This window comes from Rhamphochromis longiceps, linkage group LG8, assembly GCF_057381845.1.
Source record: "Rhamphochromis longiceps isolate RC_006_pf linkage group LG8, R_longiceps_female_GT1.1, whole genome shotgun sequence".
Lineage (NCBI taxonomy): Eukaryota > Metazoa > Chordata > Actinopteri > Cichliformes > Cichlidae > Rhamphochromis > Rhamphochromis longiceps.
This window is the reverse complement of record NC_140564.1, coordinates 14,518,977-14,546,694: the sequence shown is the minus strand read 5'-3', so window position 1 is coordinate 14,546,694 and position 27,718 is coordinate 14,518,977. Positions and strand designations below refer to the sequence as shown.

Genomic DNA, 27,718 nt, shown 5'->3' with positions numbered 1-27,718 from the left:
ATTTTTCAATACAGAGAAAATATCCATTGAGCGTCATTTCTCTGGGTAAAATGCAATGACGTCATTTAAATGTCACAAAGCTCAAACAGGCTCTGTAAACATGACAGAGGTTACTGTCCTCAAACGGCCTTCACAGTCAGCAGATCTCAGTCCAACAGACCATCTTTGGGATGTGATGTAGAGTCAAATAGTTCAGATAATGTCGACAAATCTCAATATGGACCAAAAGGTTTTCACAGTACACCAAATCTTTATTGACACAAAAGCATACAGTACTTATATACATCTTTTTGAGTATTTACAAAATAGAGAGCCCATGGATGTTACACATGTATAAAAATATGCATTACATCTATATAAATATGTACACAATGTGCAAAACATATGGCGTTACAAACAACAAGAGGCATGGCATGGGAGGCGGCGATAAAGAGAGGGGACTGGAACTACTAACAATGCGAAGCCTTAGTTTTTAACCTTTCAGCGTCAATCTGCGATTGAGGATGGAGCCTCTCAGTGCCTCATTTGTAAATTAAATATCCTCCACAGAGCTTTGTTCCACCAACAAATATACAGTGTTCACAGGATGATAAACAGTGCAGGTGAATAAAGAGAGCAGGAGCAGGCAGCTGAAGTCTAACAAGCAAACAGCAATGTTCAGAAAACCTGCAGGAATTCTTCCACGAGAAAAATGAGTTATTTCAATCCTGACACACACCCCTCCCTCCCCCTCGCGGGTAATGAAGTGCGTCTGAACTGTATTACTCTGTAGTAAAGGCTCTTACACGAATAAAATCAAGGCAGGATCTGACACACAGTACAGCATATGTCGAGGGAGAGCAGCTATTATTGCTTTTAGCTGTCCTTGCCTGGGCCAGTCAGCAGCCACAATAGCGAGCTGGGAGTTGCGTCGCATCACAAACGTGTGGATTTACTCCAGCAAAGAGATTTATGTTTATCTGATATGAAAGATTTTGTCTTAGAAAAACAAAAATATACACATAAAACAAGATTAAATGTTGAATCTTTTACTTTAATTCTACAAAGAGAAAAGAGATACAAAAGATAAAAAAATGAGAGTGAGAAATATAATGTTTCACTGCCTTTTTGGCAACAACGTATCGAACGTGACAGCCTTTAACGCTGACAATCAGAAGGAGGAAAAACGCGTTGAACATGAATCAGCCAGTGACTTTCACCGTACGTTTTACTCGTCGCAGTGCGCTCCACGAAGCAGAGGTAAACGAGAATACGAGCTCGTCTCTGAAGGAGCGTGGGATTGACGAGAGTTTGTTAAAACAAGCTGAAAGACGACGCAGCAGAAGCTGAGAAGGAAGTGTGTGCAGCATTTGGCGTTTCGCTTTTCGTTTGGGATCCGAGCACATCTGCGAGTCCTGGCCTGATCAGGTGATACAATGTGGGACCGCAGCAGGAAGAGAGTCCGCTCGGGCCTCCACATCACTGCTTTTACAGGCAAAAAAAAGAAGAAATCTAAACATTTTTGCCTAATTTGCTAGGTTTTTTTCCCTGTTTCTGTTACCCTGAAGTATCAACAGCTGCTGTTGAAGATGTGCCGTGAAGCCACAAGAGAAGTGAAACATCGCCCTCTACTGCCTGCGACCATAATAACAGGATAAAGTGGTTAAAATGTAAACGTGATTTCACTGACTGATATAAAAAGAACATTAAAAAAAGTCTTAAAATATAAAAAAGTCCCACACAGTTACACTGCATCTGTCCCAAAAACATAAACAAATACAAAGAATTAATATTCAGGTGAGTGAACTTTGATGCCTTCAATTAAAAGGCAGCCTTCACTGACTACTTCCTGCTGTGCATCACACTGTAAAGGTGTCTACGTTTCTCTTTTTTTAAAAACTTTACTCCGAATGAACGACACAGATACAAGAAAAAAAAACAGTAAAACAGTCATCGGGAGCCTTACAAAGAGACAAATTTGGAATATTCAAAGCAGGTTGCAAATGATTGGAGTTGGGAGATGTTTTGCAAATTCCTTTAGACAACTTCAGGGCGGCAGCAGAGTTTGAAGCAGCCATAGACTAAACACGAGTACGATCATGCACACGGAGACACGGCTGTACATGCAAGAGACGGAAAGACAAAGACAAACAAACACAGTCTCACACACACACACACAGAGGGGCATGCTTCTCTCACACACTGCCCGGAAACTGACTTTGTCTACAAGCCACAGCAGCTGATGTATCGCCCTTAAACCAGCGGAGTATGATTTTAGAGTATTCCGATTCCTCCAATGAGCAGTCGATCCCGTATTGAAAAGGCTTGTGAACCAAAGCAACCCATCTCTTTTTTAAAAACTAGAGCAATTTCCTCTCCTGTCTCACACACACAAAGTGCAGGCATACTGCGGGACACCCAGATTTAAAGCTCAAAGACATCTTCCGATAACTGGCAGCACACCTATTACAGATGTGTGTCTGCAAATTGATACTTGTTCCCTTTCCTGTTTCGCTAATCAGAAGAAGAAGGAAAAAAAAAAGCTGCCAACTTTTTTTTAGAGTTAAGTCCCACTTTTTAAAAGTACATTCACAATTCGCGACTTGGACAACTGCAGTATCTGCGCAGCCAGTGGCAACGTGATCTTATGTCACAGTCGTGACGATCGCCTTGGATATGCAGTGTTCACATTTCCTTGTTCTGAGGTCAGCGAGGTGCGTCGTCAGATTTGTGCGCCTCTTTAGTGCATAGCTCTCACGTCGACGGGAGGAGCCGCCGCCGCCTCCTCTCGTCGTCGTGTTGTTCTTTAGAGTCATTGGTTGATCAGCTTGACTGATGGGAGTCAACGATAGGTCAGGAGAAAACAGTCACATCTGTTACAAACAAATCACGGACCAGTGCGAACAGAGGCTCGACTTCATTCAGACATTCCTTCACACCTCAGTCTGGCAGCTAGCTGAGTGTATAACCCCGGGCTTAGCATTGGGTGCGTCGTTATAGAGACTCGAGTCTCCTTTTACTTTAGTCTGAGCCTCCAGTCATGTTGTAATCACCAGCTTTTCTAACCTAGCATGTGACAGCACTCACGAGTGTAATTCATATCAGACCTTCAGGAACTGTCTGACACGTTGATCTATCACGATGAGTAAAACAGATGCCGTTTTCCTCTACTAGAAATGATCCCCTCAGCTCAGTTTTCTTAGTGTGGTTTAAACTATTTACAAACAGTCTGTTCTTCCATTTAGCATTTGGCTCTGTCTCCTTGGCTCTGTTTATGATTGCTAAAATCATGACATCAGACACTAAAAAGTCTATTCTGATTAAAAATCCCTTTATTGCAGCGCAGCGTGACCGCAGTCACCTTTCGGCGGACGCTTTCCAGGCCGCCGAGCCGTTACGGGACTCTCTCCTAAAGCTGTGCAAACTCCTGCTTGTAGTTCTGCTCGGATCAGCCTCTCTTCCTCTAGAGTAGTGGGAATATTACAGATGGTATGGATGTACTGGTAAGAGTGGTATGGCACTTAAAGGCCATGTTTTCTCCTTTTATGTATTATTATTACTATTCTTTTTTTATTTAAAATCTCTGAAGCTTTCCCTTCATCCATCCATCCATCTTTCACACTTCTCCATCTTCATCATCAAAGCCTCCATCAGTCCCAGTGCAGGTCATGTGTATCCAGGAAGTCCGTTGGGATCCCCAGTGGTGTCAGCATCCCGCCAGGACCCGGCGGCATGGTGAGGTCCAGCCACTCCATGTTGTCCAGGGCCGGGTCTGACAGGCCCATGTTGAGTGAGGACGAGGAGGAATCGCAGAAAGACAGCTCTGACGTGTCCATGGGTGAGAAGGGCTGCTGGTCCATGAGCTGGGCCTGCAGCTCCTCCATCAGGCCCTGCGTGCGAGGGTCTGACGCAGACGGCGTCTCGGCCAGCGTCCCCTCTAGAAAGGCTTCCAGCTGATTGTCTGTGGCCAGGGACGATAGACCGGGCAAGCACGGGTTCACAAGCATGGAAGGAGGGGCTACCTGGACCTGCGGGGGCGGTCTGGACAGGACGGTGTTGACTGGAAGGGTGGTGATGCTGGCTGTGACAGGGAGAGTCTTGGGGTGAGACACCGGTGAGTTCTGATGGATAAATGGAGTGATTTCTGCAGGCGGGAAAACAAAGATCAAATAAGGATGCAGATTAAAAACTGACATATTTAAACATGTTAGTTTGTCCACAGTGGATCTAAAAAAAGAACTCATTTATAAAGTGATCTTAGATCGTATCGGTTTTTAAAAAGAGTTCAGGCTGTAGAAATAAATCACATCCTTTAAGCCAATTATGAGGCTTACTTATGGGTCAATAACTTGCTGGAAAAAAAAAAAACAGCCATTTCAAAGGATGAGTTTCCTTCTTTGATCATTGATCAGCTCGTGTGCTTTAAGTTATCGTCTTATTGCATCAGTCAATCTCTCCTAAGCTTCAGGATACAGACTCTTTCCCTGATCCTCTCCCTCAAATTACAGTTTTAAATGATTTGTTCCTTTAATGCTCACAAGGCATCCACACACTCATGTAGCAAAGCAGCACCGAGCCTTTGCCCCTCTGAAAACGAGCGCTTCACAGTTAAAAGAGTAACATGTGACTCTCACATGTCACACAACTTTGTTCTGGAGTTGTCAGCTTTGAACACTTGTACAGAGTTTTTAGTTGGACACGCCAACAAAGATTTCAGAGAAGTTATGGAGGTGGGTGTGGCTGCGTTAGTGCTCTCTTTAGGTTCTTCTTCACTTCTTTCAAGATTGTGTGTCACTCACAAGCAGAATAGCAGTGGTGCTTTGTGAAGTGGGTTTTTAGGGATGTGCATCTCTAATTTATTGAGGAGGTTTATTTTTAAAGGAGGAAAGCCTCCACGAAGGTCCCTTCTAATCTCGTCTCATTAACCTTAAAAACAACTCCTAGAAGCTTTTATAGAAGTCCCTGTCATGGTGAATTCAGAGTCTCTCGCTTTTTATTAGTCGGCAGTGTGAGGACGATCGGAGCATTTTATGACTCATCAATGCAGAAAAAGTCAAATTCACATTTCCAAATTACTTGAGTAAAAGTAACCCCTTTTGGCAGTCTGCAGTTTACACGGTACGTGGTCTCTGTTATACATAATATCCAAAAGGCTGATATCAGATCAGCCACAATCAGCTCGAATCTGCCCACACAGCAGCTTATTCACCGTTTCTCTGACACTTGGGGCTTTTTAAACTTCTTCACACTGAACAGAACGTTTTTCTTTGCACCGTCAGTGTGCACCAACTTACCTCCGCTCTCTATAAGGATGTCAAACAGGTCGTCCATTTGCTGGCTGGTTGCTGTGGGAACCTGAAAAGACATTTAAGGACGTTAAGAGACTCGACGCTTTGTAACCAAAAACGAAAAAGCTGCTCAAGGCTGGAAAAACTGGAAGTATACGCCTACGTTTTTTATGCTTCTCTGTACTCTGCACACATCAGTTTCAGTAGTGTGTGTGTCAGCTGTGGCTTGTTTTCATCTAACCTGTGAAACGTTGTTGATGTGAAGACTGCGGCTCTGTTTGATGGCCTCCTCATAGCGGGGAGGCTCTCTGGTCTTAGGAGGCTGGGGAACCAGGGAGGTGGGCTGGAAGATGAAGGTGGGCTGAGGAGAGGAAGGCTGCAAAGATGACAGAGAAAAGATCAAATCAGAGAAATATGTGAAGATCTGAAGAGTTAAGTTCAGAAAAATGCTGAATTCCTGACAGACACCTTATTGAGGGGCCCGTTGGAGATTTGATGGTTGGGTGATGCTCGTGGAGAGAGCTTATTCTCTGGGGAGCTTCTCAAAAAGCACTGGGGATTCATCTCAGGTCTACTCTGGTTCTCCAAGCCAGCAGTGTTATTGCACATAGTCAGAGTCTGCCAAGACATGAGAGAGTCTGACATCAGACCTCTGTGCATCACAGGTCTTTGAGGCTTTTGTGTAGAGCTAACTGGAACTACTAATGAGACGTGACTCACTTGTAGCAGCGGCTGCTGGCTGGGTGCCATCTCCACCTTGGTGGTCTGCAGCTGAGGGACTGAGGAATGGACCAGGCCTGGGTTTGAGACTGTGGCCTGGAGAACAGGCTAGTGCAGAGGAAAGACATGCGAGACCTTAAGACCTCAACTTTACAGAGGATGAGTCGAGATGGTTCTTTCTAGGTTTTATATTAAGATTATCATTAATAATGCCAAGATGAGTTTATAGTAGATCAACACGCACTTACTCTGTGACACCCTCTGCCATGCTACGCCACTGGCTCACTCACCTGCAGGCTGACGGTGGTGCTTGGCAGCTGGATTGCAGCAGCGTTGTTGGGCAGTGACACTGGAAGGAGGATCTGTGTTCCAGCTTGGCCAGTTGCTGTCAACAAAGTCCGAGGCTGACCCAACACCTGGGAAACACCACCCGAGTGGCTGATGAAGAACTGCTGCAGGCTGGGGGGTGTGGGCTGGGACTGTGGCTGGGCTCGGAGTTTGGGACTTTTCTGGGACTGCGAGAGGAGCTGTGGGCTGCTGGTTACTTGAGGCTGACCTGGGGCCTGGATTTGTGTGATGAGCTTGGTTTGGGTCTGCAGCGGCTTGCCAGAAGAAACGGTCACATCCTCCAACTTCACCACTCCTGCCACGGGTGCTGAGAGTGCCTGTGAACCCAGGATTGAGCTTGGGATAGCAGCAGTCGATGAACAATTTGACAGGACTGCACCTTCGACTTTCACCAGGTTAGAGTTGAGGACAGGAGGAACAGAGTTCACAGCAGCTCCTGGAGCGATCTTGGGGGACATAGAGGCAGAGTCACCCTGACCTCTCTTCTCCACTTCCAGTTGCATCTTCAGCACCTCCACCAGCTTCTGCTCCTGCTCCAGCTTCCTCATCAGCTCTTCTATCTGCCGCTCCTTCTCGTGGAGCCTTCTGTCCTTTTCCTCTGGGACTTTGAAAGACTGTGAGGACTGTGGCCCTAACGAGGTCAGCATTTGAATTTCAGACATCCCTACATCCTGCTGGAGGGCGGAGAGATCAAAAGGAACAGGTGAGACAGGCGGCGTAGAGCTCATGCTCTCTGGAGCCACCTGCTGGACTGGGACTACAGCAGGTGTGGTAGTTGTGGTAACCTCCATGGGGATGGCAGATAGGGTAGTAGTGGCAGGAGTGGGGATGCTGGCAGCAGCAGTGGTGCTGGGATTGTCCTGGAAAGGCTTCAGTCTTTCTATCAGATCCGTCTTTGTTCCCGACACTGGGAGGCCACGAAGCTTCAGCTCTAGTTTCAGCTCGGCCACCTGGGAAGACAAAAGGAGGATCACGTCAGCATCAGATTTTAGACTTTAGTAGTCTATTTTTACAGGAGCAGTTCACTCTCTTTGGAAATGTGCTCATTTTATTGCCAAGAATTAGAAGAGAAAAAAAGATTAACATAATTTATGTGTGTTTGTTAAATTTGTAGCTGGAGACAGCAGATGGTTGGCTTTGCATTAAGACGCGGAAAAATGTGGAAACATGTTGGCTGTGCTTAAAGGGACAACAATCCACCAAACAGCACGTCTAAAGCACATCATATCTTGTATGACTCATGATGAGCCATCATAAAACCAACAAATACCAGCCACAAACGCCTGACTTCATACGTGCTGCAGTTTTCAGGCTTTGTGCGAAGACACGCTGCTTCAGGTTGGAGTTTCTGATTTAGTGCGCAGGCAACATAGTGCCATTAATCTTCTCTAATAACACTGTAATAAAGCAAATACCACACTTCAGCACAGAGTCTTTCCTACAGACGTAAGTACTGTGGCACGGACACCTACAGGAGCTGTGAAACTGCAGTGTACAGTTTTTGTGCTGATGTTAATGTTTGGAACGCTGTAGTTACTGAGTCAGCAGAGCACAACTTTACACACTTTGTGCATCGGCACTCTGCAACTTTACATGATGTTAAGTTTTTAACGATTCAACAAAGATCGCACCCACAGGAGCTGCCAAGCAAACCTGTGTCAGGAAGCTCACGGTGCACCGTTTTTGTGCTGATGTTAAAAACAAGCCAGACTTTTACATCTGCTCTGTAACTTTACATGGTCTGACACTTTGTGGCTTGTTGCAGGGTTGCATCTTATTATAGCAAAACACTTCAATTCAGTCAGTTCTTTAGAAGGCCCAGTTTTTTCACAAACATCTATAAAGGCTAAATGCATAGCTAGGTGACACCTGCAGCAATGGGACTGAAAAAAAAAGAATTCAAAGATTAAGGAGTAGTCATCCAGTACTTTTGTCTATGTTATTTTTCTCTGGGTCAGTTAAACAGAAATTTCCAAAGTGCCTGGGAATGTGATTTTGAACAAATACCTTCATCTCTTCCAGGTTGGCAGGCAGGACACCGGGTTTGCGGTTGGACAGCGAGTTGTTTGGCCGGGCCATTGCTGAAGGCAGAGCAGCAGGGGGAGGTGCAGTGGGCAAAGACACCACAATAGAAGTTGGCAGTGTACTCCCACCGTTATTCTGACCCTCTGCCACAGGTCTGCAGCAGAGGGAGGAGGGGAAAAGACAAACAAAGATGAGGTGATTGTTTTTTTAAGGAAATCCTTTCTGAATTACAGGAATATGAAACAAAAAAAGAGGAAGTGGAGGTGGGAGAGAGGGACGGTGTTGTTATAGAGAGAAGAAAGGCAGAAAGAAGAAAACAAGGAGAGGAAATGGGTTCAAACAGTCCATCCATCCTGTTCCTCTTGCCTCACTAACAACACCAGTCAACCAAATCACAGGCCAACAGCGATTTCAAAGACAGCTTTGCTACACCGCTGCTGCCAGGACTTTCACGAAAACAGCAGCTGGTTCATCAACATCCTGTTAGTTATCAATATGATTAGGCACAAGCCTGTTATTGGCGCTCTGCCTCTCTGTGTTGTTGAAAACAACAATATTTGGCTTTGTTTCATAATTAAAAATCAAATGTCAAGCAAGCCAAACTAGTTTAGAAACACAAAAATAGAAAGAAACCCGTCTGAAGTACAGGTAGAAATAAAACTGCAGAATAACACTGGTTTCAATGTTAACACGGGGGGGGGGCGGGGCTAGTATTTGTAATTTGCTTTGCACACGTACTTGAGCGGTGCTGGTAATATAGTTTGGTAGTTGTAATGCTGCTGCTGCTGGCTGAGGATCTGCAGCTGGAGAAACAGCTGCTGTTGCTGCAGTAACCGGGCGTATGAGGAGTCCATGGGTGCTTCGCTGGCCTCCTGCTTCTGGTCTGGGGGAACATACTGGTGGTACTTAAGCTTTTTCACCCTCGGCTTCGGCTCCTTGCCCTTCTTACTGCGACTCTTCTCTGAGGGAGCTTTCTGCTGACTTTGCTTTGGTGGAAGCAAACGTGGAGGGAAAAAGTATTAACATGTGTTAAACTCAACAACAGTCTCTCCCCTCCTCTCTGGAGGGGAGAGGGAGGGGAAACAGGAGGACAAAGGAGGGGGGAACAACTAAGCTGTAGTGCCTCTTCACCTCACTGTACAATACCTTGTGCAATACTTTTTGTAAATAGTCAACAGTGCAATAGACTCAATACTTGAAATGTGCAATTCACTTGTATTTTTATTTTTTATTCCTATTTATCCCCTTTGTATATTTTATTTATATTTGTTTCTGTATTTTTATATATATATATATATATATATATATATATATATATATATATATGTGTATGTGTGTGTGTGTGTGTGTGTGTGTATATATATATATAACAATTCTGTAACTGTAACTTCGGTCGTTGCTGTGCTTTTTTTGGAAATCGAATTTCCCTGAGGAACCCACCCGAGGGATTAATAAAGTTCTATCTTATCTCTTATCTTATCTTAGAAAAGCAGAAAATGGAAACAGATGCGTTGTGCTTACTTTCACCAGTGTTGGGGCTGGTTTTGGAGGTACAACTGTAGCGACTGGATGAGTGAGGGTGACAGCTGGGTGGCTGGCAGGCGGCTCATTGGTGGCGATTACTTTCATGAAGTCTGTTTTTGGGACGGGCTGCAAAGAAATAATGGGTGGAGGGGGACACACTTAAAACCTCCAATGTCACTGTCGTTAAATAACAACAGTCTGGGCCTCCAGCTGACCTGCAGGATGGTGCTGGGCAGTGCTACTGGAGAGGGCGTCTCTGGTGCTCTGCTCTCCACCGGTGAGGGTGCAGAGCTCTGGGACTCCTGGCTGGCCGGTTGCTCCGGGGACAAAGCGTCGTTGCTGTCTTCCTCAAGAACCTTTGGATAATTCACCTGGCCCACTGAAAGATAGTAAAAATTACAAATCTTTTATCATTATTCAAAGGATCAAACAAAGACATCTTTTTGTACCGACGAATTTAAACGTAAACTAAAATCATGTGTTCTCACCGATGATGGCTTGTTTAACGCTGGAATCCACCGGCAAAATGTTTTTCTCCACCAGCTCCATTGGGCCTGGTCGCTGGGCGATCTTCTCGTTGAGGTTGTCTGCTAGTCGGGCTCTCTTCAGTTTCATCTGAGTGGCCTGTAGTGAAGGTTCTGCTCCAGTCTCTGGGGACGACAATAAAAATTGTTATACAATCAGTCATAAATCAAATCAGCTAAATGCTCTAACATCAAGTTAAAAATACATCCTTTCTTGCTTAAATATGACATCAGTCTTTCTATTTCAACACTTTAAAGCACCACAGGAAACAATACTTAAAGCATTGTTAAAAAAAAGAAGTTTGTGCATTGTGAAATAGGCAATTATTAGAACCTTGCAGGATGTGCATCCTGACCAGCTCTGCTCTTTCTGGACGACTGCGGATCTTATGTTTGAGAAAATTCTCAGTCTGGAGAGGAAGGCAGACACAGATCAGTTAATTACTTAAATTTTACTGTTACTAACAACTCAAGTTTACATTTATGTAGTTTTTTCCCCATAAACTTACCCGGGCTCTCTCCAAGCTGCGAATCTGCCCGTGGAAAGCTGCCGGACTCTTCAAAGCTGCAATACAAAACATTTTCATCTACTTTATTCACAAATTATTATCATAATTTTTTTAAATGTCTCCTGAGTTATCAGTATGAACCAGGGTACCACTTTGTTATTATTTCCCACCCACGCCACAACAGCTGTTGCAGTTACTCACGTGGCATAATGCCCTGGTCCACCAGCTGCTCCCGGGTTCGCCTCTGCTGGAGTCTCAGCTGCAGCACTGAAAGCAAACATGGAAAAGCAAATTTAACTGCTATGTAGAGAAAAAGATGAGAAACCTTGCTTGATGCTTAATGAGAACTACGAAAGCGAGGAAATAAAATAGGGAAGACAAACACAGAAAACCCAAAAGATGACGAGAAAAATGTCTCACTAATGCAACTCATAGTGTACTCATCGTGCTGACGTTACGTATATTTTCATGTTTAGGATGACTGTGCAGACTTTCACGCTAAATGCTCTGCAGCTGATCACATCTTTACAAACGGGGTTAAACAAAGAGGTGCACGCTAGCGTGGCGAGTCTCTCCCAGGTATTAGAATTCTGCCGTTTTAGGCGATTGAACCTAAAACCCTGTTATTGTTTTGTTACTTCACTCCTCAAATCTGCCTGGTAAGACTCAAATCGTGACTGTAACAGTCGCTGCTGAGGGATGGGAGGCAATAAAAATTGCCCTGTCATAACTCATCACTGACAGCCTGCAGTGTGAAGATCTAAAGCACAGCTATCTCTTAGCTAAGCAAAGACACACAGACAAAGACACTCACGACTCAATACACAACATTTTGTTTCATTATTTTGTTGAAATGTTCTAAACTACATGAAAAATCATGGACAGGAATATTAATAATGGCATCATGTGTTTAGAGATATTCTATCAACCATTTATTCACCTTTGTTTAAAAGCTGAAAGCCAGTCAAATCCTCTCGACCACGGAGTAATAAGACCATCCAAAGAGCTTGTCCTCCCACAGTGGGATGTTTATGCTACAGAGCCTTTAACCCCTCCTCCACCTCTACTCCCATTTTCACTGAAACCAATTTGAGATGAGTTTGTTTGCCTCGTCTGTATCGTCGACACATCATAAGACGTAAAAGTGTTTTTGTAACTGCAATACACTACAGGAGCAGTATCACCTATATCGCCTGCTAAGACTGCACTCAACACTAATGAAGAAGAACGGAGCGCGAAACAGGAGGATGGAAGAAAATGTTAAAAATAAAAAATAAAAGTTTGGTTTCCCCCCCCCCCATGTAAAAGCACAGAAAACAAAGTTAAATGCAGAGTGCAAAGCATTGATGCTGCTTCATTACAAGCATTTAAATGCCGCATACTGGGGCTGTGATGTCATCACTGAACGGCGCAGTTTTAGAGCGCGCAGCGTTGATACCTCGTTTATGCTGCTGTTTGTACAGTAATGTTTATGTTAGCTTACCTGTAGGAAGCTTCTCAGAATGTTTGCTAAGCCAACACGAGTCAGTTTTGTTAGCTAATGAGTGAAATATGATAGTAAAGCATTAAACAGGGGCACTCGAAAAGAATCTGCACCTCTCAAATGGCTGAAGTCACGACAGAGAGCATTGTTATCAGCAGCTGGGAACATCGTCTCAAAGATAAGAGCAGGCCTCACTCCAGAGCACGTCCAATTAATCATCTGTAAACTTTGGAAACTTGTTATTTTGGACTAGAAAATAAAATCTTTTTGATTGAATTGGAAGCTTTATTTGAGCTTATGGGCAGCAGCCATTTTTACTTTCCTATCTGCACATTATTTTTTGTTTAAATACTATGAGGACTTTAATTTGTATTAAATAAAAATATTAGCCATTTCATTTTTATTCTGACGGTCTTATCGAGCAATGTTAAAAACACAGCTGATTATTTTAAAATTCATGTTTCCTGGGTCATTATTTGAATTTGCTGTGAGTCGAGACAACAGGGTGATTTCACAGGTGGGCAGACTTCAGCAGGTGGAGCCTGGAACAGGAGGTTTGCCCAAAGGGAGCAGAGATTAGAGTTATTGAGATAATCGTCGACTAATTGAAGAAAATTTGCAGATTAGCCGGTCTTAAAAATAACGTTTAGTTGGAACCCTACACCAGACTGCACTGTTTCTTAGCGTTTCAAAGCAGTTGCTGACTCAGCGCTGCAAGACACTGAACGTAAAAAGGCAGCAACAACTGCATGCTCAGCAGAAACCGCTTCTCTCAGAAACACCAGCACACAGCTTTAATGGGATTTCATTAAGAGACAGTCACACAGGGACGTATACACTGAGTGGGAGTTGCAAATGCCCACAGATTAAGCACCGGGCACAAGTACAGTTACTTCTGTATTCACAGGAAGGGACACGTCAAAATTACTGTGAAATACAAACTCCTACAACACAACAGGAAACAGCTGCCTCACCAATATTTTGTCTTTCCCATCTGTTTACCGCCAATCGCTTTCATAACTGATGCCCATTTTACAGACGAAACTGGTATTAAAGGCAACGCAGCTCCGGTCAAAAATTTACAGAAATAATTGCCGATTCAAAAAAAGAAAGAAAAAAAAAATCAGTAACGTGGACTCTTGCTGCGCTCTGTAAACACTGTGAGCCAGGTTTCGGTGGAGACATGTATGCTTAAGGTGATTCAGTTAAGACTTCCAGTAAACAACGTCCCCGAATTCCTCTGGGAAACGGCGCTCAGACTGACAAACACACGATGACCTGTGACCTCAGCAGTGTGAAGGGAAACTGTGGATATGAATGAGGCGTTTATGCGCTCACACAGAAATAAGGAAGTAAAAGAAATGAGTGTTGTTAAACCAGTACCAGTACCACACACAATATATATTAGAGATTATGTGTAAGCAGACTAACGAAAAAACACTTTGGAGACACAGCAGGTTTGACTGCCTTTGTAAAGCGTTTGCTTTGCCTGCGCCTTCAGTGCAGCCTCTCTGCTCAGATTTGCTAAACTAAAAGAAATTAAAAGATAACTACTTAAACGTTTACAACTCAGGACACCTTTTGATTTTAAGCCCTTCTTTAAAGTTTTCCTAATAACAATCTGCAGCAATCAGACACTGAAAGCAAACTTGTGAGATAAGGAGAAATGAGACAGGAAAAAAACAGCATGGTTACTGTTAAAATATTTGAATGCTGGACAGTGCAAGTGTTTCAGAGTACGGAGGAAGTGGAGACAACCAGGGTGGAGTAAAAGATAAGGTCTTTATCACAGAGTCTCTGCTAAGTTCCAGTATTCTGTATGAATCAGGCATACTGATTGCTTCCCGGCTGCAGCTCCTAAAATGTGGAACAATTTGCCTTTGCACATTAGACGGGCCTCCTCTCAATAGTTTTTTAAACCCACCTTTGACACCTTGTGAGATGTTTTAATTTTACTTTTGTTCTATTGTCCTTCTCGTTTTACGTCTTTCGTGTATTATTCTGTATAGCACTTTGGTCCTTTGTGGCTGTGTAACAGTGCAGCCTGCTCGGAGTGTCTTTGAGTTAGTGTGAGCTGTCCTGAGACAATTAATTGCTCACAGTTGTTAATTAATTTAACAGTAGGGAGATTACACAGCCGCTGGCAGAGGCGCACATTAGCAAACACCCTGACAGCTGCTTAATATGACGCTGAAATGGAAAGTGTTGCTGGTGAGCTCAGCAGTTTGTCAAAAGCACTCCTAACCACCGCTGTGTATTTATTTGGACAGTATTAAATGAGTAATGATAACATCCTAATGAAACCCATCATAAATAAAGATTATACAGGGTGGGCCATTTATATGGATACACCGTAATAACATGGGAATGGTTGGTGATATTAAAGTCCTGTTTGTGGCACATTAGTATATGTGAGGGGCAAACTCCTCAAGATGGGTGGTTTAGAAGTCGGCCATCTTGGATACAACTTTTGTTTTTTTCAATAGGAAGAGGGTCATGTGACACATCAAACTTATTGGCAATGTCACAAGAAAAACAATGGTGTGCTTGGTTTCAACGTAACTTCATTCTTTCATGAGTTATTTACAAGTTTCCCTCCCTGTGGGCTTCAAACTATTTTACATGATCTATATATAAGCTTCGACATGTGATCCTAAAAGAGAGAAGTCATTTGTATTTGTGGAAACGTGGCCTGTATTTATTTCTTTACTTGCTCTCAGTCTGATAAACAATAATTTCATAAAATACTCGATTAAAATCAGTCAGACACGTCCACACCATCTCTTCTACCAAAACCCTGTACAGGGTGGCAGGACAAACTTCACATCTTAGAAGAGAGCCGGAGATCAATAATAACTACTGATAAACACAGAGTGTGAAAAGGTAACTTGAGAAGAAACACTCAGTGCATTATGGGAAGTCCCCAGCAGCCCAGGCCTTTTTCAGAACAACTAAGGGAGGGTTCAGAGTCACCCGAAACAGGCCTAATTATAAGCTTTATCAAAAAAAAGTAGAGCTGGTGTCTGTTTCCTGTATCCAAACTGGTTCCACAGCAGAGGGCCTGAAATCTGACACTGATTAACACACCGTTACCCTGTTTCTGAGAGGCTTGTGAGCTGCCCACGTGACAGACCATCCAGCCATGAAACAGTCGTGCATTTCTGTATTACTCATGCTTAGGCACGTCAGCCTGTCATGTGACATCCAAACAGAGACAGAAAAGTTTGTGAGTTGCAAGAGATCAGCCAGCGCTACACTTGGCTAGAGAACACGTGCGATACGCGTCTATCACCCGTTCTGGTCCATTTCTTAAAACCGCGAATTCCAAAAATAAACACCTCAAGTGAGATGGACTTCCTGTTCAGAGAAGTCAGTTACTCAAAGCTAATTATAGGTAGAACTCACAATTCGCAAACATAAAAAGAAAATCAACAGCTTGGTGGAGATTCGTTTTATTCTTATTATTTGTTTGCATATAAACTTCTGCTTACCAACTTCAATTTTTAGGCTACTTCCTTTTCAGACTCCTAATCTTTGTCAAAACAACCTCAAAACCCTTAATCTCCAAACTCCATCCTGCTGATAGTGGTGCTGTAATTCTCCTCCTCTCCCTCCAGACTCTCTGAGCTCGCCACAGCTTAAGACTCAGAGCCGTCTGATGGCAGACAGATTAACACCTGCATGATAAAAGCCAATATGAGAGGAGGGACTCTGCGGTTGGCAAAGTGCTGTGGAGGGCTCAGAGGGTGGAAAGTATGAGGTATGTTTTCTCACTGGAGGGGAAATGACAAAAGCCGAGATGATGAGTGGGTGCTACTACTGTTGACATTCCACAGAAATTTTCCGCAGTCAAGCCGTTTCTCCTGCGAAATCCTACAGTCACCCAGAACGTGTTAAATCCAGTCTGGAGCAGCTTTGATTAAAACCCACTGCAGCATTTGTTGACTTGCATCTGACGAATTAAGATTTTCTTGGGAATCATGATCAATACCGCAGTGACTGGACTGAATGGCTTAACTGGTCTCCATACGCCAGTCTAAGCCACGATTAGAAGCTGGCGGTGAACCGAACCCGCTCCCAAAGCCTGGTATTTGCATAGCCATCCATCAGTGTCATATTCAGTCCCATGTGGATGCCAAAACAACACTGACACTGAGAGGATTTAGAAGCAGAGCTGGTGGAGGAATCAGGAGTTGAGGACTGAAGCGTGATTGGCTAATAGAGTGGCAGTTAGTGACTGCACATCTTTGTATTTACATTATTGGACAGTGTGTGCGCTATCAACGCATGCAATCTTCAAATACAGTATTTGGCATCTTCAGTTTACACGGTTTCTGCTGATTTTATCTACGAAACTATTTTGTCTGTGTTTTATCTGTATGCATGTAGCTGATAATAATGCTTGTTATTCTCTAACACCTTAGAGAATAACACAGAAAGAGGGATTTACACATATCACTTTTCTCCGTTTTTCACTGCTTTTTAAATAATGTCACTCAGTTTGTGCTGCAGCAGAGACAGGAAGTGTGGGAAGCCAACAGAGATGAACTGTGGAGGTTGTGTGGCAGCAGTGTATCCTCACCATTTTTGCGTTCACTGAGCGGAGGCAGGCTCTGTGTGGGCTGCAGCGACAGCTCCTCCATCTCATGGGTCACAGCCTCGCTCTGGGGACTGGGCACCAGTAGATTTGACATCTCGCAATCCCCCTCTGCTCCTAACTGCCTCTGGGAAGCCTGGGGCTCCATCCTGCCTCAGGAGGTTGGGGAGGCTCTGAGGCAACCAACGGATCACCGTCCCTGTGTGTAATGTCTCCCTGCTACCTGTGTAAGAGCAACAGGAAAGAAGAGAAAGAGGAGTATCAGTTAAAATCCTTCCTCAACAGGAGGAATGCGTCACTCAACGATACTTTGTGGGCTCCTCGAAAATAACGCTAATTCAGAATAACGAGCATCATCATCCTGTTGGTATGACTGCTTCACCCAACTGGTGAAATGCTAAGGGTGGCATTTCATTTCAGCCATCTGGAACAGCTCAGTCGCAGCCCAAATTATTCATTAAGCCAGCTGGGTTGGCTATTATACTGAATAATCACTTCAAACCGCTGCTCAAGAGAAACAACGCCAATTTGTGCATGAATGTTCTCTCTGTTCCGACAGGCTTCATAATCCGGAGCATGACGTCGTTGTGGTGGTTTCAAACGGAGGGAACGGAAACATTTCGGGGAGCAACACAAACAGTTTAGTATCCATGGCGTCCCAACAGTCTGCTCGGTCTGAGCCATTTATCGCTCTCCAGCAGCACCCAAATCTATCCATTCCTGGACCTAAGCACTCTTTAATAACCATCCTGATGTGCTGCTTTTGGCTGAGAAGCACCCTGTTCCTATTGCATCTTTCTTTTCTCCCCTCAAGTGTCAAAGGCATCACACAGACCACAGAGTCTGCAGCACCATAAGACATGCAACAAATGCTTGGACTTGAAATCAGTTTTCATTTATAAGTCTCTGCTCTCGCAGCGCTCCACTACACTGTTTTCCTTTAAGATCTGTGCCAGTTTCACAGACCAACATCAAGAGTCTGCAGCTCCATTAATCTGGCATTAAGTACTAACAGGGGAGTCATTGCCAGTTAACTTGACATTTATTCTCAGTTGGTCCATGTTAACTGCTGCAACCACTACAAAATTCACCCCAGTCGCCAAAACTTTGGTTTCTAATCCATCACCACTCACTGCCTCTTATATGATGATTATGTGCTATTAAAACAACCTGGTTCAGCGACAATTCGGGCCTTGAAGTTCAGCAGTGTAACCTCAATGGCTTTCTGTGGTAAAACTGCAGAAACAGTGTTTCACACAGTGACTGTAGAGGTCAGACATTTTCTAAGAAGGGTGCATGCGTCTAAAGAGAGACACAAGCCTACTTTTTTAAGTTTGCAATTTAAATTACCAAGTACTTTGGAACAAAAAGCAACAGGGCGACATACTCCAGTGCATTTCCAGTGAGTCTCATCCTCTGGATGGACGACACACTCCTGGACCGGTTATCCCTCCAGTCTGTCCAAAAGACCAGACTTAAACGCAAAAACTGCCACGTAAACAAAAACAGCCTTGAAATAGAGAAGTGATCAAGAAAAATGGATGGATGGATGCTTGTTCCCACACTACGTTAAAACAAATGCAGTTTGTCTGTTAGCTTGCTGGCACACAGCTGGGACGCCGATGCAAAGAAAACCATCGCCTTGGGTGGTAACTGTATATGAGCTGTTGATGGGACCATTCCTACCTGAGGAAGCAGCAGACAAGGGACGGAGAAAGAAGTCTTGGCTAGTTGCTGTGAAGAGTCACACTAAGCCATTGAGTCGAATCTGGAAGGAGAGAGAAAAACAAACATCATGAGAATGAAACTCACAAGTGCAGCATGTTTTCCTTTTTTTCAGATGACTCAGTGACACTGGACAGTCAGTGTATAATCCTACACCACATTCAGTGCTAAGCCTGTTTCACTAAAAGTCTCTTCTGTTTCTGTCTAGTCATAATGGCTGTTACATTTAAAGAAGAAAAAAAAAAGCAGTAAGCTTTATTTTCCTTTATTTCTGAAAAGCGGTGGCTGAATATTAGCGTGTTTTCAGACCACCAAACCAGAGTTTAACATAATAGAGGGGCAAGAGAAACCACACTGAGAAACAACTACTTGAACCTAATGAGAAATCCGATCTGCAAAACATGGTGCCACTGTGATGCTGCTTTAAAAGGTGCGGCGAATAAAAGTAGTAAGCACCACTTCAAAATGCCGCAATGGATGCGGCCGACACTCAAAGCTTCATCTGGGTCTGAAAAATCACGTTCAAAGGTTGCACGGAAAACATGCACACTATGATCGTCTATACAAAGACAACAGAAACTGCAGCTGTAGTGCAGCATCATACTGCAGCATGAGGCAGAGAAAAGGAATCAATCAGCCACACAAAGAAGCTTTTAATCCTCTCTGAGATGTGTGCAAAGTAGATAACTTAATTAGGATAAGACTCATGCATCAATTCACTGACACTCTGGAAAGATAATGGCCTTGTGCCACATTTCTCATACTGCATGCCCATGTACATACCCATGCTTCTGTATGGAGTGTTTGTGCAGTGAAAATGAAGCTTTTATAAAAAGGTATTCTACGTGCATAAATGCTAAAAGTTGGTTATTTTAGCCTATTGCTGTGTGGCTGCTAAGCAGTATGACAAGATCTTAATACAACAACCTTTAAGCACCTGTGTGCCACATCACGTTTGTGCATTACAGTAAGATTGCCAGTTATCTTGTTGATGCGGGTTCCTCCCTAACAGCAGTAACAAATGCAGTTTAGCATATTTTAGCCTGTTCAACAACTTCACTTCAAAAACTCACATCGGTCAGACTATAAAAATGAAGCTAGATGGATTTCGTATCACAAGAGTGAACGGCAGGAGAGAACAGCAGTGCAGCATTCCAGCAGCCAGACCTCCGTGACACGTGCGAGTACATGTTGAGCGAACAAGTGAGTGCAAGAAAGGGGGAAGTGAAAGAGAGAGGAAGGGCCCAACAACTGTCGCAGCTGAAGAGGTTTTGTGGGATAAACATCGGTGGTCCCCCTCGCAGAATCAAAGAACAGATCCAGACGGCAGGCGCAGCATGTTGCTGTGCCCTCTGTTCTTTTAATGGCACGAGGCAACAAGCCACACATTCCTCATCAAAGGGTAATGCGCACAAACACACCTCTAGAAACAAAAGGGTGCTTAACATTAGCGAGTGAGCGGTCGCTACTCATTCACACAGGTAATAGATGTGCCGCACGACTGGCTTCACCTTCCAGATGCAGAAGCTGCATGTATATTTTACTGTTTATGATTCTGCCCGTGGGCGTGTTACAGACACAGACCACTGTTCGGTGCAATCACAAACACATAAACAAGGACACCCTTCGCTTCCCTGTCAGCACACATTTGTCATCCAGTTTTCTCTACTGTAATGTGCAAAATAAGATCTTGAGCAACGCCTCACTTCTCTATATCATGATAGGAAAATGGGAAATGGGTGCAGTAACAAATTGAAATGTGTGCAAACACACATGGAAATAGATTATAGGAGGCTAAAACTATTTTTAAAATTCCAGTGAGCTTGAAAGTCAATATTTGTTCTACTGCACAGGCCGAACTCTCTTTTTCCAGGAACAGTTCTCCAGGCTTCTTGAAGGACACTCAAAGCTCTTCTTTGGATCCTGCACAAACACTGTACAGACTACGAATGTACAATACATCAGTTTGAGTTAATGCTAGGCTCGTTGATATTTACAGATGGCAGTGGTTGAAAAGATAAACACTTTTCACACGGGAATTCTGAACAATGATGCAAGAACCGGGTTAGCACACCGACTGCTGTCGTCTTCATATGTAGCGCACAACACGAGATGGTCACCTCAAGACAAGTACAGGAGGGAGCTGCCCGGGTAAGACATGAGCAGGCGGGAATTCACCGAACAACTACCACTGCCGTGCTCACGTGTACTTTAACTTTGCATTTGTTTTGGACAAAGACCATTTAATGGTTGATTTGCCTGCATCAGATTTTTCTCTTCTCACACGCAGCACCATTATGCAGTATTTACGAACGTTCAGGGCTGCGGCGCACATGTGCAAACATCCATTTCAAACCAGTTCAGATACAATTATTGTTACAATGTCTTATTTTGAGGAATTTCCCTTTCAACGACAAAATTAAAAAAAAAAAAAATGCCTGTACAGGGCGATGACGACGAACACAGTCAAGTTAACTTTAAGTATTTGCATAGGTAGGGATGAAGACAGCGAAAGGGGTTTTCAAAGTATTTGGAGCTCAGCCGAGGTACCATGGAAATAACAGCCTATGAATTAGAGCAGGGCGATATGGCCAAAAATATTTATCACGATATATATTTGAAAATTTGCGATAACGATATAACTGACGATATAATTGATGCGAGACAAAATACAACTCCACAACGTTACTAGCGCAAAATACAACCTTCCATTTATTTTCACTTAAACAAGAAGCTGGTTTTTATGTACATTAAAGCTTTATAAAAATGTAACAGTGCAAATGCAAATTCCTTGCTGAAAGTTTAACCAAAAGGCATTTCCAGTAGAAATGGGCTGACATATCCTGAGCATAACCATGTATAATATCCACTGAAGTTAAAAAGAGGTGCTTTGCAACATTAAACTGCAGTGTGCAGTACGCATTTTTCGGACCATAAGGTGCACGGGATTATAAGGCACATTAAGCGAAACAAAGCAGTCAGATAAATCAAACTTTATTAAACTCATTCTTCTTGCTTCCTCCACTTCTGTACCTTTGATTCATTAATGTTGAATTCTCTGGCAGCTGCTCTATTCCCATGTTGTTGCAGTATATTAATGACTAACCTCGTATTGTGGATGGATTATCTCAGTTGTTCTCCTGACTGAAGTTTGGTCCGTTTACAGCATCCGGACATGCGATTGCATTTGTCTCTAACTATCAGGAACCTTAACGTTAACTTTTATAAGTGGAAAAGTTAGAGCTGGGCGATAGAACGATAACGATATGTATCGCGATATAACTTTTACTCGATAGAGAAATTAAGCTATCGCGATAGACCTCGCCGCTCTTGTCCTCTTTAAAAAAAAAAAAAAAAAAAAAAGGGTCAGCCGATCCAAATTCAGTAGCGCAGAGCCGAACCAATCACAGCCGCAGCGTCACGTCGCGTGACTTGTTACGTACAGTGCAAGTGCCAAGCCGCACGTGTTTGTTTGGGAAGCAGCCAGCGGGTAATGGAGCCAGCGCATAATGGAGGAAATGAGCGTGACCGAAGAGAAAACAGATGATGGTTCCAACGCCGGAGAGATTGTCGAACGGAAGAGCCATAGAAGTTCCGTAGTGTGAAGGTATTTTGGCTATTTCAAGTCTGACAAAAAACAGAGTAGCGCGCACTGTAAATTGTGCCGAAAGCAAGTCTGGAAATACAATAAACTGGTGCATGCGTCACACTGTGCGCCACGTTATTGTTTCGGTGAAATGAATACTGTTACTGTTACTTCTACTAGGGCTGCTCAATTAATCGAATTTTAATCACGATTACGATCTGGGCTTTCAACGATCATTAAAAATGACTGAGCCGATTATTAGCCCCTCCCTCATTTATCCGCGACACCTTAAAGGCCGGTCCGTGAAAATATTGTCGGGCATAAACCGGTCCGTGGCGCAAAAAAGGTTGGAGACCGCTGATTAAGAGGACCCGAGGGAAGCTCGGAAAGCTAAGCAGAAGTTATTTGGAGAGGAGAGTGACTGCCGTTGGTTGAAAAGAGAGTTTAAAAAAAAAAAAAAAAACTTCAGTGGTGTTGCACACTATTTTATATTATTTTTTTAAAGTCATTGTTAACCCTTTAAAGCCGGTCAGAGCAGCACGCTCCGTTTTGCGTAACTATTTTTAAATCCCTGTAGAACCTGAACCGCGTAAGCTAGCGCAATAATTTGTTTTGCATATGAAACCGGAGGAGTTGTACTTACATCTGATGCCATCAGCTTGTCCTCGGTCACGGTTTCGTTCCACATATAGCTTTGCAAAAATTGCATAAAAAGCGCTTGCAGGAACAAAAACATAATATTCCAGAAACACGCTTCGCCGTTCCTATCAGCTGTTCGTAACACTTCCCACAGTGAAATTATGCACATGCTGTTTTCTTTGCAAATTTGCATCATAGGATTGTTTTTTGTTTTTCCTGCAGTATATAAAAATTGCTGTATCTCCAAAATAAAACTATGAAGACACTCAAAATAAATTTCCTGTGGTGGGAAACTATTTTTTGCAACTTTATTGTATTTAAAGTTTTGAGGGATAAACCTCTTAAATTTCTCCAAGTAGAAATATATGTAAACAAAACAAAAGCGATTTTCAATTTTTTTTGTAGTTTATTGCACTTTTTTGCAATTTATGTAATTACTATGGACTTAATGCATACATATTATTAAAATATGGGCTATAACAGTTGTATTGATGTATAGCAACTTGAAATGCTCCCACAAATGGCACTACAGCATGTAAAAAAAAAAAATATAAGCTCTGGTGGACTTGGTTCTATAGTAGGTCTTAAAGGGTTAAATAAATATCGTCAAATAATCGTGATCTCAATTTCAGTGAAAATAATCATGATTATCATTTTTGCCATAATCGAGCAGCCCTAACTTCTACTCTCTGCAGTGTTTAAATGCTTACATATACACACAGTTACTGTCCGTCCACACATACGACTCAGTTCTGCTTCTATGCCCCAGCTTTGTTTACTTTTTCCCACCGAGGCTTCTAGACTTCTGATTGGCCAACATTTCTGCACGGTTAGGAATCTAGCGCCACCTGCTGCTTTGGCATGTTCATAGCAGCGTTTTCCTTCATTTCTGCCTTTATGTGTGGACGGGATTATTTTTTAAAACGAAAACGGAAAATCTCAGTTTTCAAAAATACCCGTGTACGTGTGGACGTAGCCTCAGTCTCTGACTGGAAGCGCCAATTCGTCATTCGGCTTTTGTCAGACTAAAGTAACTGTTTGAAAAGCTAAGCTATACAATAAGGAGAGATTGAGAATTTCCTTTTAGTTCTCAGTTTATTTGATATTGACAAAAGTTAGTCAGTTTTGTCTGTTCTTCTGTAAAACAAACTAAGATTTATTTTTAGAATTAATATTTTGTTTCTAAGTGGAATTGACAATTTAGTCTGTTTCGTTTGTTCTATTTTGAAACTTAAACGCTTTAGCGGCTGCCTTTTGTGTAGTTTGCAATATTTGCCTTTATTTATCTGAAAAAGTCTCATGTTCCTTAAGTACATCTACCCTGTTGAACTTATTATGGGAAATAAATATTTAAATAAAAACAAGCTGCTGATTATTTCACATTTTACTTGTGAGCAACGGCACATTTAAATCTTACAAATATAGTTATTTGGCTTATATCGTGATAGATATCGTTATCGCCTGAAATGAAAAAAACATATCGTGATATGAAAAAATCTCATATCGCCCAGCTCTAGGAAAAGTGTTAGTGTTCGTCCTCCAGCTTCACTGTTTATGTTATGCTAATATAGCTGTGTCGCTAGCGATCACGTAGCACATCATTATATACCAACTAGCCCAACTTCAGTAACCCTACAAACGTCACTGCTGTTTAGTTTCCTGTCTTCATTTATGTTGGAAGTGATAGCAGAGCTGTAAGTTTGAATTTTTTCAGAAATCTCTCAGTCAGAACATGCTATATCATGCTTAGGTAACTAGCGAAACTAGCGAGCTAACTTCCGCTAGCTTCCTGCTAACTTCTAACTCCGTTAAATGTAATAAATTCTGTTTTCATGGATGCCTGGAAGTTAAACTTCATAATTACACCTGGTAAAGCAGCAATGCTGATTGTTTTATTAAAGATGAAAGAATTTAGACAGTTTTTAACTCTCAGTGATGCTGCAGTGTTCGTTTGACCTGAAGCATACGGAGTTTAGGACCCAGATTACTCCCAGATTTAAGAGCATCTTAGTCCGACAAATACGACAATAACGACGGCCGCTTGCATGTTCTGCAAAAAAATGTGCTTTGTCGTGTATCTGACGGACAAACACCAAACCAGTTCCACATCACTGAAGTTGCACCATTTTTACAAACCAATTCTGGTTCATCTGTTTCACTCAACAATCGGCCATGTGCGTATGAAAACAAAGGCACTGCGCATGCGCGTTTTACTCATATTCTATCGCGATATTTCATTTTCCTATCGTTGCCTAACATTATACCGGTATTACCGTGAACGGTATAATATGGCCCAGCCCTACTATGAATGACTATGCCATCCTTAGATCATTGCGCTTGCTAAACTAGAGCTAAAAATAAACGTCCTCCTGGTGAGACTTCTGAAAAGTCAAACAGATTTCAGATGGTGATTCGGAGGCATTTCTCTACATTATCAATGCTGACTGGAGATGTTAGCACAGTGCGGTGTTCTCAGCTAAAGCCAAACGAGCCACAGAGGATTTTAAGATTAACTAAACTAACACTGGCTTCAGGTTTTATCTGTGTCCGATTATCTGCAGCGTGACAAAGGAAGATCAGTCAAGTCAACAAAGGTGTCCAGGCTGATGACAGAATGTGGGTGTGCCTGCTGCCTTAGGCTCTTCTTTCTCTTTCACTGCCTTATAAAAAAAAAAAAAAAAAAAAAACAGGCTACACTCGTGCCATACAGGTGACATAATTTATGGCATTTTACCGGGAAAAGTGTCTTGATTGTCTTGAGAGAAAAAGGCCTATATAGAAAAAAAAAAGGACAACATTTCTTAAGCAGAGAGCAGGATTCTAGAGGTAAAACAATAAAACAATTTATACAATATTAAAAGCAATGGAAAGTGGTTTACAATCACAATAGCTTTGCAGGCATCGCTGCAGCCACAGAGATATGTACCCACAGCCGTTGCAAACATGTCTGAAGAGAAGGTCATGGGCCACCTTACAAATAGCCCTGTAGAGAATCCCAGTGATAAGGCAGCCACACACACCCATTCTCTTAAACAGCCTGAGATAACTGAAATTCTGAGACCTAGTGTCCACACTGTCTTCATAGAAAAACGCACAGACTGAACATCCCCCCTGATGAACTGCCATGTCATGTAGTCCTGTTTAGGACATGCCTGTTTGGCATGGCACAGCAACAAAAAGAAAATCAAGTACTCTTTTTTTTTTTTTTAAGTCACAGCATGCTATTCTTCAGTATGAAACACAGCTCAGCTTCAGCTCAAACAACAGAACAATGTGTAGGGCGTACATGAGAGCCGCTTTTGAGCAGTTTGAGTCTGCAGATTTCTGAGCCTTCAATAGACCAGGTCTTGCAGGACAAAAATGTCTGCTTTTAACCAAAGATAAGACAGGAATTATGTCATCACCCTGCCTCATTCAGCCACAGTCGCTGCTCTGCTCTTGTTTCCCACAGACACGCATGTGGTGTCGTTTCCTTCCTGGCTGCCTTAGGGGACTTTGCTCAAAAGATCCCCTTCAAAAAAAGAAGAGAAATAAGAAAGAACCCGTACAAACAGACCAGGTAAACCACACTAAAAGTTTCAGTGTGGTGACACCTAAGCAAAATTAAAACTGCGACTCGGAGGATTTATAAAAGCCCCTAATTTCCCAGCGCATTGGGCTGCTTCTTTGGCCTGTTCTATTTTGCATGACAAGCACCGCAATACTGGAAACCGCAGTACTGTTGCAAACTAACCCTACACTAAAAGGCAGAAAAAATAACCTACAGCCTCCGTATATTTCCGTTCCCATGCAACCATATGCACAATGTTTAAGATAACGTGAATAATTCACACTTTACAGTGACACGCTGACTCGACAGAGCCGCCTCTGAATAAACGCTTCCTGCCAGTCTGCATGACTCACACACAGGCTGTTTGGATTTGCTGCACCACAACCTCTAGACATTTTTATTTTACTTCTATTTGTTTTTTCACTTCATTAGACTAGGAAGGCTGGAAGAGAACATGCCGGTGTTTCAGTAAGCCAGGAGACTCAGTACACTGCGACAGTATTACTTGAGAAATTGGCCTGTCGGCTCACTAACACACTGTATGCCATGCCTTGCAATTCAGACAGTATCCGCAGTTAGCTAGAAGGAAATGGCTGAAATAAACACACACCTTGCACAAACACCATACTCACAAAAGGCTAGTCTGTTTAAGCAGCAATAATAGATTTTCCCGAGGGAGTGTTATTGAGTGAGACGGCTGGGCTGTTATCGCAGAGGCGAGTGGGTGTGGGTTAAGCTAAGGCTGGATAACTACTTTAAATCTGACAGGGGAGTGAGTTACAGACAGCGACGAACATAAAATATAATGAAGCGCTTTCATGACTGTCATTTCTAGGAAAGGGAATAAATACACATCAAGTTACAGTCAAATGAGCCTTGTCCATGCTTTCCTTACCAAGCCACGCTCTGCTGTCTAGGTCTGCACATCATGAATGCTCCTCAACAACAACCTCCTAACATTTTCTCCAGTTAGCTCGCTCCAGCTAACATGGGCTAACATGCTAAAAACAAGACAGCGCCGCCCCGGGTTTGTGCTCTTACCGAAATATGACGATGACGAATCCATCCGAGCCGTGGTCTGCAACGAGGTATCCAAATTGCGTCAACGGAATTATGCTAAGTATTCAGGGTTTTTTTATTCGTCTAGCTCTGAGATTGAAGTTTATTTCGCGGACTAAAATGGCTGCGACTGGTCTAGGTTCGGATGCAGAGTGACGTAAT

General features: G+C 42.9%; 1 protein-coding gene across 4 annotated transcripts; it reads right to left on the bottom strand.

The window, feature by feature from the left end:
• Nucleotides 1-230: 230 nt before the first annotated feature.
• On the bottom strand, nucleotides 231-27,703 carry mrtfba (myocardin related transcription factor Ba). 4 transcript variants are annotated; one of them, XM_085415887.1, is made up of 17 exons: nucleotides 27,539-27,703; nucleotides 18,684-18,765; nucleotides 16,983-17,220; nucleotides 11,119-11,184; nucleotides 10,918-10,973; nucleotides 10,743-10,818; nucleotides 10,373-10,534; nucleotides 10,100-10,263; nucleotides 9,882-10,010; nucleotides 9,099-9,346; nucleotides 8,343-8,514; nucleotides 6,278-7,285; nucleotides 5,988-6,095; nucleotides 5,736-5,885; nucleotides 5,509-5,643; nucleotides 5,274-5,334; nucleotides 231-4,123 (listed from the first exon to the last, which is right to left on the bottom strand). In XM_085415887.1, the coding sequence occupies exons 3-17, from the start codon at nucleotides 17,143-17,145 to the stop codon at nucleotides 3,630-3,632; spliced, it is 3,192 nt and encodes a 1,063-aa protein (XP_085272013.1). In that variant the 5' UTR covers nucleotides 17,146-17,220; nucleotides 18,684-18,765; nucleotides 27,539-27,703; the 3' UTR covers nucleotides 231-3,629. The 4 variants fall into 4 exon arrangements, with proteins under 4 accessions (XP_085272013.1, XP_085272016.1, XP_085272014.1 ...); XM_085415890.1 differs by having other exon boundaries at nucleotides 16,983-17,216; XM_085415888.1 differs by lacking the exon at nucleotides 27,539-27,703 and adding an exon at nucleotides 27,393-27,446.
• Between the last annotated feature and the right edge of the window lie 15 nt (nucleotides 27,704-27,718).